A 17,103-nucleotide genomic window follows, 5' to 3' on the forward strand; every position below is an offset into this window, starting at 1 on the left:
ATTAGTTCAAAACTACACCAATCTGCCCAGCTACATGATTGTCTTTAGCAATACCGAAGCTCTTATTAGATGTTTGTGAATCTGGTAAAATACTGATCTTTTCCTTGTGGTGAGGTATAAGGTGAATAATCACACAGAGACCTGATAATGATTATAACTTTACCAACGTCCTTCCAGGGTCTGTCAGCACAGAGTGGCATAGGACAGTCAATCATTCACATGGCACATAGTGGCTTTCTTTTGTGTCTCATCCTCCCACTGAACTGAGTTACAATATCTTCCCTACACCTTGAGTTATAGTCGTCCCTGGGGACAAGGGTGTGGGTGGAAAGGGTAGGGAATGCCTCCCCCAGGAAATGGAATCTTGATGGATGGCATGGGGTATCAGAGAGCTTGTCACTGCCTGCATGTATTATCAAGGGCTGAGATAAGGCCACCACGGAAGGAAAGATCAGAAACTCTCTGGACAAATGGATGTAGGTTGTAAACCAATGAATCTTTTCTGATACCCTCCCTTGTCCTTTCATGCACTGGGAGAAGAATGGAATGAGTTAGAGGGGGCTGAGGAAGTTTGGCTTATAAATCTCTTGTGAGATGTCTCTTTCAGAATCAGGCTCAAGCTGGGGTATTGCCTAAATATCATGGTATCCGTTATGCCATGTACCAGTAAAATCTAAGATTCAGGCAGTCAAATATATCTCTAACATTGTCAACAAAGCACCAGAGCCATGGAAGGATGGGTTTTCCCATAGTAACAAAGTATTCCAAGTTACATTTTAAAAACATACAGCACACATACTCATACTCTGAGTGTGAGTTCGAGGATCTGTGGCACAAATCGGAGAAATGACCTTAAGTCCCAAATGGGTATTAATGTAGTTCTATTTTAGAGTGTCTCAGTGTTAAGAAACCGTTTCTTGAATTTTTCAGAGCAAACATAAATGCTTTAACTGGTTTTCCTCTGCTTCACAGCATGCTTCTAAGCCATATACTCATTGTAACCACTGATAATATTAATAAAGTGAATAGGTCTGCTGAAACTCAAAGGAAATTGGAAATGCTTTAAGTCTTGGTTTCCAAAGTTGGGGGTGGAGAGGCAAGCTGGACTACCCACTGATGCAGGTTGCCTGCTGTTGGTTTGGGCCCCTCTAGGTGTAAGCTGATATTTTAGGTCACCACTGGGTTCTTCCAATCTTTTGGGCCCGGTGGTGTAAAGAACAGATTCAGTTGGTACCTTAGCTACTCTGGCTCATTTGCCTTCCTGTAGGGGTTTGTGGCTGTGACCTGTAGGAATGGGACCCAGAAATCCCCAAGTAGGGTCCTCAGGTGTGCCCAAATCTTTGATGCCTGCCCCACCTGCCCCTCAGTATTCTCTCTAACATTTCTGTGGTTGCGGTCAGATAAGGTTTTGAAGCTTCAGTCTTTAGACACTGTGTCTCTTCTTGCAGGACACAATAGAGGGTGTGGAGGAACAGGTTCTTTTGGTCCGGGTCCCTGCTGCCCTCCCATAATACAGGACAGAAGAGCCTTGGTGAGCTGCTTTGAAGCGACTAAGATGCTGGTCTCTCTTTTGACTCAAGGCCAGGCTTCTGCTTCTGCTCAGGAGGAAGGGCTCACCTTGTCCTCCCTCTGGCTGATTGTGCCAGATGAGACCAGGGCTCTCTCGCCTGGCTGTGTGGTGACAGAAGGACACGTCTGTGGTGTAGAGAAGCCAAGACCCTGACGAGCAGCCACAGGCCAGACAGGTGGAATTCCACTTGGACATGAAGACAGAGTGGTCCCAGCAGACCTCCCTGGGGGACAGGTCCAAGTTAGTCACCGCCTCTTCTTCCTGATGTCAGGGGTCAAATGGGTTTGGTTTTCTTATTTTGCAAAAGACCCAACATATCCTGCCATTGCCCCCCATGGTCTTCTCTCTCTTCCACGATTCCTGTAGTCATTTGGGCTTCTGCTCTGCTTCTGGGCTACTTGGGGTAGGAGGTAGGTCTCAAGAATATAGGGAAAACAAAAACCAACCAACACGCCTTGATTTGCCTCCAACTCGGTCACAGACTGTTTGTCTGGCCCTAGAAAAATCCCTTCCCCTCTGATACTCATCTGTAAGATGGCCTGGATCAGTGGTTTTCACGCTACATTCTGTGGAGCTGCCAGGAGCTTGAGGGGGTTCCCCAGGGCCCCTCTGAGAGGCACAGTAGAAAGGGCGGCTCAGCTGGCTCTGCACACCCCCACTCGAAGCCACTAGAGTCACTGCTTTTTATCTATTTTATATGCTGTGTTTTCACAGAAGGATTCTTTGAAGAAAGGGTCCTGAGGCTACAGAGCTTGAAAACTGCTGGAATTGGGGCGCCTGGGTGGCTCAGTCGGTTAAGCGACTGACTTCAGCTCAGGTCACAGCCTTGCAGTTCATGAATTCGAGCCCCATGTCGGGTTCTGCGTGGAGAGCCAGGAGCCTGGAGCCTGTTTCAGATTCTGTGTCTCCCTCTCTCTCTACCCCTCCCCTCCTTGTGTTCTCTCTCTTTCAAAAATAAACTTTAAAAAAGAAAAGAAAAGAAAAGAAAACTGCTGGAATAAATGATCATTAAGATCCCTTCCAGTCTGAGATACTTGGACTTCTGAAACAACTTGGGTTGTTTCCCTCCTGGAAGCCGTCCTCGTTACCCAGTCCTGGGTACTTGACCTCCAGCAATACTAATGGGGACAGACATTTGGCCCTCAGCATGCACTGTATAGTGCTGTCAGTGACCCACTGCTCCTGTGTATATATGTGAGTTATTTCCCCAGCTAGAGGGTGGGCTCCTTGAGGGCAGATGTTCGATTTTCCTTCCATGCCTCTATCTCCTCGTAGTACCATACGAGAGTAGGTGTTCAAATAAATGTGCTCCAAGTGCCATAAGCTCTCATGTGGGCTAATAAACCTTGCAGAGAGAACTCTTTGCTTTGGGGAGGAGGAGTCACCTTTTGGTCTGCTGAGTGCCCCCATATAGACACGTCCTTAGGAAGCTGGGGACCCTGACCTGGGGAATAGCTTTAGACTCACACACTCCCAAAAAGGGCAGGCCTGGGGTCCTGCCTTAACTGAATTCTGTTCAACCTCTACTACCCTCAGTTCCTCCCCTGACTGGAGCTCTCCATACCCTGGAAGAAGTATGGCCATGGAAGAAGCATGCCTCTGGCCCCGAACCCGGGAAGCAGATCAGCCAGGACACCCCATAGCCCATAGGTTCTCAGTGGATCTGAAGGGAAGCACTGGGCAGATGCGGAGCAACTTCCAGCTTACTCAGAGTAGAGCTCTCCGGGAGATGGAGGCCTAAAGAGCAGAGGGAAGGGAGTGCTGTACTTGGAGACACCTGTGAAGGCAGGTTGTAAGAGGGTGCCAGAGGTGAAGGATCAGGTTAGCCTGTTCCTGGGGCAGGGAGCCATGTCAGTGGATGCTGTAGTGGATTGTGAGCCAGGAAAGCTGCTCTCTGTACTAGCTCTGTGACTGTGGGTCAATCACTTAACCTTACTTTCAACAACTTTACTTATAAATTGGGGGCACAAGGACCTGGCTAACCGCAGGCTACCCCATCGTGAAATGGTGAGACTCTAAGGAGAAAATGGGTATGTGGGTGTTCTGTAAACCAAGAGATGCAGGATGTAAAGGATTCTTGCTGCTTGTTTACAGGGGGGAGCACACTTCCTGTGGCAGAGAAGCTCCCCATGGGGGCCCATCCTGTAACTGAGAGACACTCTGAGGCTGATCAGCCCTCCTCCTCCTGCTTCATTCCCAGCAGCCATCTCTGCCGGGCCCTGGCAAATGTGTGGTCAGCCTTCGGCGGGGGGGGGGGTGCTGTTCCGGAAAGAGGCCTCACCTAATTCTGGCCCAGAGAGCTCCTCCCCAAAGAGAAGGAAGTGTCCTGCTAAAGAGTCCCTGAAAGGTGTGAGGCCCTGGAGGCTGCTTAGGTTCTCTAGGGCTCTTCTTGTTGGTGAGATGCCCTGGCAGGATTCCAAGGACTGAGTCCCTTCGTCCTGCTTGGCATGGGGGCTGGGGCAGCCTCCCCTTGATACCTGAAGCCACACAGCTGGCCTTCCCCCTTCCAGAGATCCTAGTTGGCGTATGGGAACAAATGAGGCATCAGCAAGTCACAAGGAGAGCTTGACATTCCTCTCCAAAGACCCTATCCACGGAATCCTCCAGATGTGGGGTGTAAGTAGCAGTCTGGACCAAAGCGGAAACATCTGGCAGGGTTTAAAATCTACAGCTGGAGGGTGAGGCCTCTCCATGCTGATGTGGAGAGACACTATCAGGCTCCAGTCTGGGGCTGCCCCCTCTTGTCACCTCTGACAGGCTCCGTGCCCCAGCCTTGCCTCTCTGGGCCTCCCTCAGCTGCTGTAGCCTGAAGTGTGGGTGCTGGGCCTGCGTAGCCAAACGTCTGGCATATCTGGCTGGCTGTTGGGCAGCACCACAGGGCTGCCATCCCCCGGTGCCCCACGGGCCTTCCAGGACGAGCTGCTCTGGTGGGAGGCAGGCAGCGACGGATCATACACGGTCTCCCTCAGTGCCAGCCAGAGGGTGTCTCGCTTCTCATTCAGCTGGCCCCGCTCAGGTACTGTTTGCTCAGTTTCGTCCAGGTCCTCTGGGGAGGCGCCCACAGAATCTGGTACTCGGGCACTGGGCTCGGACGTGCTTAGGCACGTCTCATCGGAGACGCTGAGCCCCTCCAGGGTGCTAGCTGAAGAGCAGAGGCAGTCGGGAGGCTCCACGGCCTTGGGCTTGGGAGGGTGGGCTGAGGCTTCTGGTGAGGCCCGCACGGGCTCAGCCTTCTGCCCTTGGGAGTCCTGCCTGGCTTGGGTTTTGGGGCTGGGGCCAGCCTGCTTATAAGGGGAGGAGGTCTGCAGGGCCGGGCACTGGCTGAAGACTGTCTGGTGGTCCAGGAACAGCTCCCTTGGGGAGGCAGGGGCCGGTGGGGGCCGGGGGCAGCAGGGGCCATCATGCAGCTGTAGATCCTCAGAGAGCACCGAGGGCCGGTGGGACAGTTTGCTAGTGGCTGTGCTGGTGTCAAAGCTGGGACTCCGGCGCCGTGCCAGGGGCTGTAACTCGTACTGTTCTGAGCAGGATCCGGGTGCCCTTCCCACGGGCCCTGATCTTGGGCGGCCTGCCTTCTCCCCAGTAGGCTCCCCAGTCCCAGCGTCCCATGGCAGGTGGGCACAAGGCCAGAGGATCTGCCCACAGTTCTTCTCTGGTCCAAAGAAACAGCACAGAGATTGGAAGAAGAAGCTGGCAAAGCCACAGCTGACGCACTTGACCATCATGAGGACGATGCCCAGCTTGCGATAGAGCAGCACCGTGGCTGGCAGCATGAGCACACCGGCTGCAAACAGGGCCGCGGCTCCCACGGCCGTGGCACAGCTGGTCTGGCGCAGCGAGAAGGCCACACGGCTCAGGCGGTCGGGGTGTGGGCACAGGTGATAGGAGATGCAGTAGTTGACCGTGAAGTCTACTGAGAGGCCCACGGAAGCAGAGAGAAAGAGGGCTTCAGCAGTGTTAAGCTGCCATTCGAGTAGAACCAGGAGCCCCACAGTGAGCAGTACGGTGCCTGCCACTGCTGCCACGGAGAACAGACTAAGTGGAACGTTCCAGGTGCCCAGCAGCAGTGTGGCAAAGGCCAGCGCCAGAGCCAGGCCCAGCACCACGGCAGGTTCTGTGCTCAGGCTGTGCTGCAGGCTGTACAGCTCCAGGTGGCTGGTAAACCAGCCCCGGTGGAGGCCGGGTGGAGCCCTGCCCAGCTCCAAGGCCAGCCAGTGGCTGACTTCAGTGTAGAAGTGGTGCGTTTGGCTGTAGTCTGGACTGTACTGGAAGTTAGTCTGGAACTGCAGAACCAGAGCAGCCAGGCTGCCCTGGCTATTGAAGCGGGGTCCTAGGTCACGGGTGCTATTAGGGCCTTGCTCCAAAGCCATCATCTTGAGGCAGTGCAGGAAAAGCTGGGGTGCCCAAGGGAAGCCCGAGTGGCCACAGCAGAGGCCAGGCCCCAGGCGGGCACAAGTGGGGCTCTCCACCCAGCGCTGGAGGGCCTCCATGAAGCACAACGTGGGCCAGCCCTCCGGCTGGGCACCGTAGAAGCTCTGATTCCGAGCTCCGTGGCAGAGTGCCAGCAGCCAGCGCTGGGCCTCGGGACCGCTGGCAGAGAAGTCAGGGTCACTCACCAGTGAGCTGTTGCTGCGAGGGTCCAGCGGGTCGCCAGTGTCCACTGGCAGGATGCCCCACACCAAAACCACGGGCATGTGGCCGCCTTCGCCCTGGGGCAGCCGCTCAAACAGGAACTGCTGGCGGTACTCCGCGTCGAAGCGCTCGAAGGGGTGGCTAGGCCGGAAGACCTGGCCGCGGGGCGGCGGCAGAGTGGGCAGCCGCAGGCGGGGGCTGACGCCGGCGATGTAGGCGCCCCCTGCCGCCAGCGCGGCGAACCAGCAGATCCAGATGTAGCGGAACTTGATGACCCCACAGGGCAGCAGGCGCTGGAAGAGCAGGCGCGAGGTGCTGGCCGCCCCCCTCNGCGCCAGCCGCCGGGGCGCACTGCCACCCCACGGGCCCTGCGCCCGGGACGCACAGCCGCGCGCCAGGTAGCGCTCGTGGAGCACGGCAGCGGAGGGCAGCCAGGCCAGCGTGAGCGCCAGGTGCGCCAGCACAGCCGTGCCCATGTAGAGGGCGAAGCAGCGCACGGCCGGCAGGCGGCTCAGGTAGCTGGCGTAGAAGGCCGCGGCCGTGGTGAGGCCCGAGACCAGCAGCAGGTAGCCGAAGTGGTGCATGGTGCGGCCGACGCGCTGTGCCAGCCCCCCGGAGGGCAGCTGGCTCTTGCTGAGGCGCCACAGGTCGAAGAAGATGAGGGTGTGGTTGGCGCAGACGCTGCTGAGCAGGACGAAAGCTGCCAGATTGACGAAGGGGAAGTAGGCCATGCGGAAGGCCACCCGGTAAAGGAAGAAGGCAACCAGCAGGGAGCCCAGCACCCCTAGCAGCACCATGAGTGTGAGGAAGAGGGAACGCAAGTAGAGGGCGATGCTGAGGAAGATGGCAGCCAGGGCCAGCAAGGGGTACACCGTGTCCTGGGCCAGGTAGTGCCTCAGCAGCTCCTGCTTGAGGCCCAGGTCCATGCCAGTGATGGATGTGTAGTTGTCAGAGAGTCCCCAGGGGGTGGCGAGGCGGTCCAGGTAGATGCCCATCATGGAGGCACCCTTTGGAGTGGGCAGGAAGAGCAGGCTGTACTTGAGGGAGGGCACCTGGTAGTCAGCAGTTTGGGGGCTCAGGAAGTCCCTGTCCAGCAGAAAGTGCAGGAGTTGGTAGACGGCACTGCTCCGGGAGCACTTGGTGGGAACCTGGGCACAGTGCGGGGGCTTGTCCTGCCCGGGGCCCAGACAAGAGGGGACCAGGGCACCGCGGTGGTAGTAGATGGCACAGGCCCGCAGAAGGGCCAGCGTTCGGGCTGCATCTGCTTGGGTAGTGTCCAGGCAGGAGGAGCGGTTGGAGAGCACAGCCACATAGTTGCCCAGGGACCAGCTGGGGCAGCACTTGTTGGCTTCCGTTCGCTGGCACAGAGCTCCAAAGCGGATGTGGGAGCGGATCTGTACAGCACACACAGCAAGAGAGAGCTCAGGAGCAACGCAGGGGCCCAGGTTTCCCCAGCCCTGTCCAAGGCCCCCTCACCTCCTTTCAGGCTATAGGGCAGAGGCAGAGAGGTATCTCCACAGCCCAGTAGAAGTGCTTGTCTCAGAGCTGCATTTGGCTCCGGACTACATCTTGACTCCATCAAAGAAGAGCCTCAGGGATGCTGCCTGAGGCCTTGGCCTGAGAGGCCCTGCCCTAAGGGCCCCTGCAGGTCATACACCCCGGCTCTTCACTGCCCGAGCCAGGAGTGCAAGTGGAAGTGCCAGCCACAGAGGGATCAAGGGTCCAGGGAACTGGAAGCAAATGGTGGGAAAAGTGAGGCCAAAACATTCCAGGATTAGGGTCAGTGCCAAGCCTTAGCCCCCTACCTCTGTTCACTGCTCTGCTTAAACCCTCTTAGGGACAGGGCTTTTCAATTTTTTTTTACAGTTTCTTTTACAGACTTCATGTCTCCTTTTCTCTCCCACCTGCTGTTGACACAGCACATCACAGCAGCTGGTGTAGTTTTGGAGGGCATTGGCCTGGGGAATCAGAGGCCCTGTTACCACTAACTGGCTATATGGCCTTGGGCCCGAGATTATGGTAACGATAGTGACATTTATTGCCAGTCATTATGGCAAATTCTATCTTGTTTAATTGTCACAACATCCCTATGAGAAAAGTACCTTTATTTCCCCCATTTTCTATATACAAAGCCTGAAGCACTGAGAGGTTAAACGTGCCTGCAGTCACACAGGTAGGGACTGTTAGAACTGGTCTTGAATTCAGGCATCTGACTCCAGGGTGCATGTGAGGGCATCTTTTGGTACTTTGGATACACGTGTATGGCGTGCCTTGGGCTAACTCAGTTTAGCAGCACATCTTTCTTCAGATGTTATGGTATATATGGCTCTCCAGTTAGCACGGTTGGATTGGCACTGCTTGGGTTGATGGAGGCTAGGGGCCTTGGGCTGGGTCCTCTTCAACAGCTCTTGAAGCTCCTCTTCAGGACCTTTTGATAATCCCCAGGCTCCACATAGTCTCTGTGTCTTGGCTCTTTTAAGAACAGTTGACTCCTCTTTCCCCACCCCAACCTGGAGCCTCTCAACAGGGTTGGAATAATTTTCTAAGCAGGGAATACTCTTCCCTAGTCCACCTGGCAGTCTGGCTCAGTTGTATTTCCTTGAGATTGGGTCCCTGGTGTCCCTGCCCTCCCCCACGCCCCCATCCACTGGCACCTCCCCAGTCTGCTCACCTGGTCCTGTTCCATGCGACACATGGAATGGATGGCGTGCAGGTTCCATAGGCTGCCCGCTGAGGTGGACATGAACACCAGCTGTGCATAGCTCTTCTCTGCAACACACCCCCCACCAGAGCTCAGCTCTTCGGCATCAGGTCCTGGGCCCACCAGAGGGAAGACTTACCCAGGGCCATATGAGGTTCAGAGTGTCAGGAGTCTGAAGCCTGTGCCTGGCTGCCTGATCCTGTGCTAGACCCCGTGTGGCTGGAGCACCTGAGACCTATCTCAGCCTCCCTGCCATAACCCAACTTCCTTGATGTGAACATGGCCAGCCAACCCCCTTCCTTTTCTGTCTGTCCACATTTGTTCTCCTGGGCCTCCCTGTTCTAGTAGGTGGGATGGGGACCCCCAGTAAAGGCAAGAAGTGGCCAGGCTGCAGCTTACCAGGGGGACCACAGAAGAAGTCTTCCTGCCCTCTGTCTTCCAGGGGTTCCACCATCCTTCGAGGCCGGACCAAGCCCTCCTGGGCACTGCTCCATGGTGTGGGGCTCAGAGTGGTGTGGGGGTTTGAGCTGAGGTGGAGAGAAAATCTATGTCAGGCACCATCAAGGGGTAGGGGCTCAGAGGAGGCCAGAAACCACTCCCCAGGGGATCCCAGCAAGTCCCTCCGACCTGCATTTGGGGAGGTCACCCGACACCCCTTCTCTTTCCCCCATTCACTTCAACAGCCGAAAGGTGGGAACCCCCTACCCGTTCAGCTCAAAGTCTGGGGAGAGAGAAAGCAGCTTCCTGGGGCCCGTGAGGGCTTGCAGTGCTCTCCATACCACTAGCTTGCGCCCAATGTCTGTGTCTCGAGGCTCAAAACCCTTCAGGAAGGAAGACAGAGACGATCAGGCAGGAGAAGGAGTGCTCCATCTGGCCCTTCTGGGCCCTGCCCCTTTGCCTCCCTGGAGCAGAGAAGGCTGACCCACCTGTCTGGACTGTTGGATGAGACGTTCACTTCCATACCGTCTCCCCAACTAGCACTGCCACCCCACTCCAGCTACGCCGTCCAACTTTCTGCCCCATTCTGAGCCGAGGTGGCCAGGCCCGGGGGGCCCCCATCCCTCCCCTTAGCCTCTTACCAGCAAGGGCTTGGAGAAGTCAGGCAGCTGGTCCCCCAATAGTCCAGCCAGGGTGCAGAGAAGGATGACAGCCAGACACAGCAGCAGCACGGCCACTGGCCACTCGGCAATCAGCTGGGAATAGCTGGGAAAGAGGAAGAGAACCCACAGGAATCGGTGTTGGGTATGGTAGCAGGATGTGGGGAGCTTAGGAGTCAACAAGAAGGGGTGGTGGAGCCAAATGTGGCACCAGCCTAGTCACTCCTGTTGGGCCAGAGAAGACCCAGGCCTACCTCTTTGGCATCTGGAAGGTCCGTTCCTGCCTGTGGAAGAGAGGAAAAGATGCTTGCTTGTCAGAGCCCTCTTGTAGGGTGGGAGGTAGGGTGTGGGGATAGAGGAAGATGGCACTATCCCTTTCAGGCTGTTCTCTTCCCAAGCTCCAACCCTTACTTCCTCCTCCATCCAGGCTGCCTCCTCCATCAGAGGCAGGGGACATCCTGAGCTGCCTCCTAATGAAGGAGTCCTGAGCCCCAGGGGCTCGCTCCACTTTTAAGCCTTGGCCCACATCCCAGTGGCGGCTTGCAGGCTGCTGCACGCCTCCTTACCTGACACTGACCACATGGTGCTGCACGGATGGCGGCTTCCAGGCTCCATCTCGCTGTGAGGGGGCTGGGGAGGGGATGAGGCTAGAGCCATGGGAGCATAGAGCTGTCCGGTCCCCAAGCCCCGGCAGGGAACTGTCCCCCCGGTATTCCTGTGGTGCCCGGGGATAGGTGAAGTGTGCAGGGGCCAAGGGGCTGGACGGGCCCACAGGCTGGAGGGTGGAAGTCGCTGGTGGGGGTCCTGAAGAACTGGAAGGTTCCTCAAGGGGACAGTTGTGGAGGGAGCAGCTTTTCTCTGGGCTTGCCTCTGGGGCCACAGCCTTGCTCTGGGACCTGGGGAGAGAGGAGACAAGGGTGATGGGGGTGGAGGGTCACCCCATGCCCCAGCAGTGTTCAGTAGTCTGAGGCAAGGAGTCAGGGGTTTGGGGTTGTTCTATTACTAGTCCTGGGGGAGAGGTGAGGAGGGTACAGGCTCCGGCCCTACGTCCCCAGCCTACCTCTTGGGTCCGCTATCTCATTCGCTCATCTGTCCACGTGCCCAGAAAACATTATTGGCAGCTTGCCACATGCCAGACACTGTGCTTTTACATATATGGTCTTATGTACTCCTACAGGGGAAATACTTTCCTTGTTTTATAGATTTGAAAATAGGTTCAGTGAGCCATGAAGCACTGGGCCTTAAACACAGTTCTGACCTGCAGTCCTGTGCTCTTCCTGTTGCAGCCATCTGTTCTTTCTCTTGAGCACCTGGTACATCTTGTTTCCACCCTAGAGCCTTTGGATTTTCTCCTCCTTCAGCTTGGGATGCTCCTCCCCCAGATAACTGCATGGCTCACAGCCCCTCTTTAGTCTCCATTCAACTATTACCTTCCTAGGGGCACCTGGGTGGCTTAGTCGGTTAAGCGTCTGACTTCAGCTCAGGTCATGATCTCGGGGTTCGTGGGTTCGAGCCACATGTCGGGCTCTGTGCTGACAGCTAGCTCAGAGCCTGGAGACTGTTTCGGATTCTGTCTCCCTCTCTCTCTGACCCTCCCCTGCTTGCGCTGTCTCTTTCTCTCTCAGAAATAAATAAAAACATTAAAAAAAAAAACAACTTATTACCTTCTGAGAGAAGACTTCCCTGGCCACCCTTTCTAAATAATACCAGTCAGCTCTCTATCTCCTTCCCCTACTTTATATTTCTTCACAGCATTCACCACAACCAGACCTTATACAGTTGTCATGTTTACTGCCTGACTCTCAGATGGCATCTGAGCTCTGGGAGAGCAGGGTCTGGTGCATTTGTTCATCTCGGCAACCCTAGGGCCTTGAACAGTGACTCACATGCAGAAGATGCCCAGTGAATGTTTTTTGAATGAATACTGAGCACTAGACAGGCTGCTAATAGTGATCCTGGGATGAAAGAGGCCTTTGTCTTCTAGGCACTCATAGTAGGCAGATGTTAACCACAGTCCAACAGGTTGGGTGCTGTGAGAGCAGAGCAGAAGTCACAGAGGGCTGAAGGAGCCCAGAGGAAGGCCTAACTTTGACAGGGGTATGAGGTTTGGGGTATACCAAACCTCAGGGAAGGGTTGGCAGAGGCAGGTGTTGCCCTCTCATCCACCTTGGGACATGGGGCAGAGGTTTGCTTTGTAAGAGTGTGCACAGCTGGGAGAGGGAGTTGGGGTCCCCAAGGAATTTGATAAGGAGGAATCAGCAATTGGTTCTTCTTCTAAAATTACTCAGTGCACGGACCCACTCCTTGCATGCAGGGGGAGATGGAGTCCCACCCAGTGGCAGGATTGCCAGACCTAGGACAGGAGAAGATGGCCACAGGACAGAGTACCTGAGGGCTATGAGGGTTCCCAGAAGGGCTCCAGACTTTCACCTGACTCACCTGGCTGGCCAGAACTTGTGTAGTTGTGTAGTTTATGCTGAGCCAACCCTGGCTTCCAGCTCTGCCTGCTGCACTGCTGAAGGGGCTGTATGCCAGAGTCCCAGCCATGGTGGCAAGTAGACATTGTCCAGGAAGGCTGGGTTGTGCCCAGAGACCAAGTAGAGGAACTGGATAGAATAGGCAAGCTCTTCCTCCTCCACCCAGAAGGATAGTGGGCTGGCATAGCAGCCTGGGAAAGAATGAGGCCCATGCTGGGAGCAAAATGGGGGAGCGCTGGAGGTGGGCTCCTGGCTCTATCATCCTTTAGTTCTGGGGCCTTGGGAAAGACACACAATTCTTGGAGTGCTGGTGCCCTTGTGTTTTGAGTGAGAGTATATTGATAATGCCCCCTCGCAGGCTGGGTGTGGGAGGTAACCGATACAACATATGTGAGGTATCTGCCTTGGAGCCTGGGATGTGGAAGACACATTTGCTTTCCTGCCCCTTCCCACACCCAGTGCTTCAGGGAGCACATAGTTTAAGAAGTATATTTGTATTTACACTTTGACCTCTTTAGGTACCTCAGATAATATATCTTCATTTTAGAACTTCTCCCACCTTGAGAATCTCTCTACATATATAATTATAAATACTTTCCTTTTTGTTATCTAAAAGCTGCATCAGAATTTGATCTCATGATTTAAATCACTGATACTTATTGGGGCAGCTGGGTGGCCCAGTCGGTCAAGTGTCCGACTCTTGGCGTCGGCTCGGGTCATCATCTCACAGCTCGTGGTTTCGAGCCCCACGATGGCNTCTTTCTCTCTCTCAAAATAAATAAGTAAACTTAAAAAAATCACTGATTCTTATTTTTAAACTAACCTAATCTTTAGAAAAATAGGAATTTGACCAAAGATGTTCTAAAAGAAGACCTCAGATGACCCATAAAATTGAGACAGCAGCCAGTGTCCTGGCAGATAAAAGACCTTATTGACCCCTCCCCATGGGCCAAAGGGAAGCTGGATAAATGGCCAGGGTTTATGTGCATAAGTGTGGACATTTACTTCTTTAAGGTTTCTTTTCTTCAAGTCTTTTTTTAGCACCTACCACATGCTGGGCACTGTTTTAGATCTGGGTTAAGTTCTGAAGGCATGACTATGACCTATTAGTCTTGGTGTTCCTCTTTATTTATTTGTTATTACTTTTTTAAGATTTTATTTTTTAAAGTAATCTCTATTCTCAATTCTCAACTCACAACTCCAAGATCGAGAGTTGCATGCTCCACTGACTGAGCCAGCCAGGTGCTTCTTGGTCACCCTCTTTACATCAAAGCCTGCCTTGCAGGGGTCAGGAGGATGGGGCAGCCAGGGTGCCTTTCCAGCTGCCCATGGCCTTAGAGCACTCACTGAGCACTGGGCTTTTCCTAGGAGCCAGGTACTTCCACTTGGAGTGTCTGGTTGTTTTGCTTTGTTTTGTTTGTTTTGTTTTCTTCATTAAGGGAACTAGCACTCTGGAGGTACTGGAGGAGAAAGGGAGCACTCTCCCTTAAGCAGTCTGCCAAAGCTCATAAGCCTGCATTGTTCTTTAGCTGGCTTCTGTTCAAGGGGGATTCCAGCCTCTACCACTGGTTTGCTTCTACTGGGGTCTCCCTGGCCCCAGCCCCTTCTTATATCCCCGCCCCCCATCCCTCTCCAGGGACCTACGATCAGCTGGCTCCAAATCTCATCCTTCTTGACAGTGCCCATCATTGCCAGTGTGGCAGAATTTGAAACCCTCCACATTCCAGATTCAACCCTCCCAAGGAGAAGAGCCAAACTCTTTTGAGAATAAGAGATTTCTCCTGCCAGCTCCTGCTGCCCTCTGTTCTCAGGGTACCTAGTAATAATACAAGTTAAACACCCCTGGCCTTGCCTCCCCAGGCAGCTTTTATTCTAATCCTCTCAGTTCCATGGCTCTGATGAGGGTGAGCAACTTCCTAGGCTGGCCTGTAACCCAAGTGACTGGGGCAGGCAGGCAGGGGGATGGAAAGTGGTCACACAGGCTTCATCAAGAGGCCAAGGCTAAAGCAGCCAGGGCCTGGCTGACAGGGCCCCAGACACAGAGCCCCCACATGGGAGACTCATAAAAGGTCAGTGTAAATTTGCATCAACGGCACCCCCAGGCACACAGACACATAGCCATATGGGCATCCATGTGATCTCGCAGACAGGCCAAGACAGACGAGGGAGCAATTCATGCCACTAGGAAAATAAAAAGGTAATTTAAAAAAAGAGCAGAGAATAAACTACTTCAAATTGCTCTGTAGTTAATGCATTAGTAAAGGACTGTGTGTGCTTACATATGTGCACTGTTTTATTCATTGTGTGTCTAACCCCAGAGTAGTACTTAGCTCAGCAGGAACATATTTGCGTTTCTTGAATTGAACTGTGTCCTTTTGCCGGCATAGTGCTCAGGGTCTCTGGGGAAGTGCAGAGAGAGGCCAGAGGTTCCAGGGAGTTGCTGAAGGAGAGCAAGTGGTTCCTGTGCCCAAGAATGACCCTCATGGGCAGGGAAGGTGGTCAGATGAGACAGGGCTTATCCTTGGTAAAATAAATATCCAAGACAGCAAATGACTCTCCAGCCCCTTCTAGGGATGCTCCTGGCCCCAGCCCCCTGCCCTGCTGTGTTCTGTTCCTGTCATGTCTATCCCTGGCTCCTTGGTCAGGCCATCGTCCCAGGTAGCACCCTGGTCCAGGGAACACATCCATCCTGTGTTCCACCTCCTTGAAGAAAGCTCTGTGCCTTTCAGAATGAAAGGTGGCTAAGTCTATACAGGCTGATCTGTTAACAATAGAGGGAAGAAAACATTTTTCTCCACTTGTGGGGCCTCCTCTTCGCTCTGAGGTACAGAACATGCATTTTAACTGGGGCAGTGTAGAGATACGTCCCTCTCTGTTTTTTGCCCCCAAAGAATACCTTTATTCCAGTCCAGGCAGGAGAGAGACAGGCAGTATCATGTCAGGGGAGGAATTCTGAGGGTGGCAGACCAGGCAGGGCACAGAAATTGCGCCATATTGCTACCTGGTTGAGCTGTTCCCTCACTTATATGGTGCAGGAAGGTGGAGGAGAGGCACCAAGATCTGGGTCCTCAGAGAGAAGGTGTTCCTCTTGTCCCACCAGCCTGGAGCTCCTTCAGGGATAGTACTGACCGCGACCTGAGCCTTAGAGCCTGCCCACCCTAGCGCCTCCAGAGCCTGTCAGTGGCTGCCACACACGGACACTCAAGCCCACATGTGCGCAGCCGGCCATGCAGGGCAGACTGGAGGCTGACAGTAATGGACAAAGACAGTCCCTGGCGTGGCGGCGAGGGTCTGCCCTCCCCAGGACACACACCTTGTGGATCCTCCTGTCTACCCTGCACGCGCACCTTCGAGCACACTGACATGTTGGAACCCAGACTAAGGTGGCTGAAGGCTTGGGGCTTACTGAGAAGATGCGGGGGCAGGGCCTAGACGGAGGGGCTCAGGGGGCTGGAGGGGCGGAGGAACCCCCGGCCTTAGAGGTAAGGTAGCAACAGTGGGTGGGGCAGGTACTGAGCGGTGAGGGCGACGGGGACTGACAGTAGGGGGTATCAGGGAGAGAGAAAATTGACCCGGCATAATGAGGGCGTGGCCAGGGGGCCGGTGGCTCGGGGGCGTATAAGGGGCTCTGGGAGGGGCTGAGGAATGAATGAGGGAGACATATGGCGGCTACGGGGATACCTGGGGCGGGGGAGCTGGGAAGGTCTGCGAGCTGGGTCTGCGGAGCAGTCCGCCCTACCTGTCCGGGGAGCTGCCGTCTGGGGCCAAGGGTTCCCCCTTGGGCCGCTGCTCCCTTTCCGGACCCGGGCCGGGAGCCGGACCGCTGCTGCTGCTGCCGCTACCAGCGTCCATGCCCGTGGGCGGCGCCGCTGTCCGGGCGCTGGTGCTGAAGCGGCGGCCGTGGTGGGCNATGGGCGCGGCACCGGGAGGCGGGGACAGAGGCTTCTTGCCGCGCGGCTGCCTAGCGCTGGAGGCTTTGCAGTCTTTAAGACCCGTGGGCTCGTCGTGGTGCGCCCCTCTACCCAGGCCACGTCTGAGAGCTGCTGTTAGGAGTCCGGCTGTTAGGGGTCCGGCTGTCTGGCTGTAGTCTGCACATTGTCCTTTCCCAGGGGGACATCGGTCTTCTCGTAAGGGACCTGAAAGCGCGACTCCAGGCACCGTGCAAAGAGTCTCACAACTTGAAACACACTCTTAGAGCCGGAAAGAGGGAGAAGCTTCCACACCCGCACTTCACTGTGCAGGAAGCCAAAGGATTGAGAGGTCTGGCAGCTTAAGTTCCACATTTCTCTCGGCTTTGCTCGACAGCCACCCCCTCCTCCCCAATGGGATTAGGCACTATTCGCATGGAGTCTTTCTTCATGTTTCTCTGGACCTGAACCTGAGTTTGCACCCCTCAGGCATGGAGCCTGGCTTCTGTTATTCAAGTACTGAGTGTGGGGTGTGAGAAGAGGGAGAAGAGAGACAATTCGCAGCTCTTATAATCACCCCACTTCAGCCTGGGAGGTACCCAGTAGCCTCGCACTTTAGGGCACTTGCTGCCTCCACCATCAGGAAATGACTGTCAGGGAGGGAGGCTGACCGGCCTGGGACAGGACTGGGTAGAGGGCTAGTAATAGATATGGGTCGTGT

General features: G+C 54.9%; 1 protein-coding gene across 1 annotated transcript; it reads right to left on the bottom strand.

Annotated features, from left to right (window-relative positions):
* Nucleotides 1-4,306: 4,306 nt before the first annotated feature.
* On the bottom strand, nucleotides 4,307-16,326 carry DISP2 (dispatched RND transporter family member 2). Its single transcript, XM_077764345.1, has 8 exons — nucleotides 16,214-16,326; nucleotides 10,564-10,893; nucleotides 10,252-10,281; nucleotides 9,980-10,103; nucleotides 9,606-9,721; nucleotides 9,300-9,427; nucleotides 8,871-8,968; nucleotides 4,307-7,593 (listed from the first exon to the last, which is right to left on the bottom strand). The coding sequence occupies exons 1-8, from the start codon at nucleotides 16,324-16,326 to the stop codon at nucleotides 4,363-4,365; spliced, it is 4,170 nt and encodes a 1,389-aa protein (XP_077620471.1). The 3' UTR covers nucleotides 4,307-4,362.
* Nucleotides 16,327-17,103: the final 777 nt, after the last annotated feature.

The sequence above is a fragment of the Crocuta crocuta genome, unplaced genomic scaffold (assembly GCF_008692635.1).
Source record: "Crocuta crocuta isolate KB4526 unplaced genomic scaffold, BGI_CrCroc_1.0 scaffold102, whole genome shotgun sequence".
NCBI lineage: Eukaryota > Metazoa > Chordata > Mammalia > Carnivora > Hyaenidae > Crocuta > Crocuta crocuta.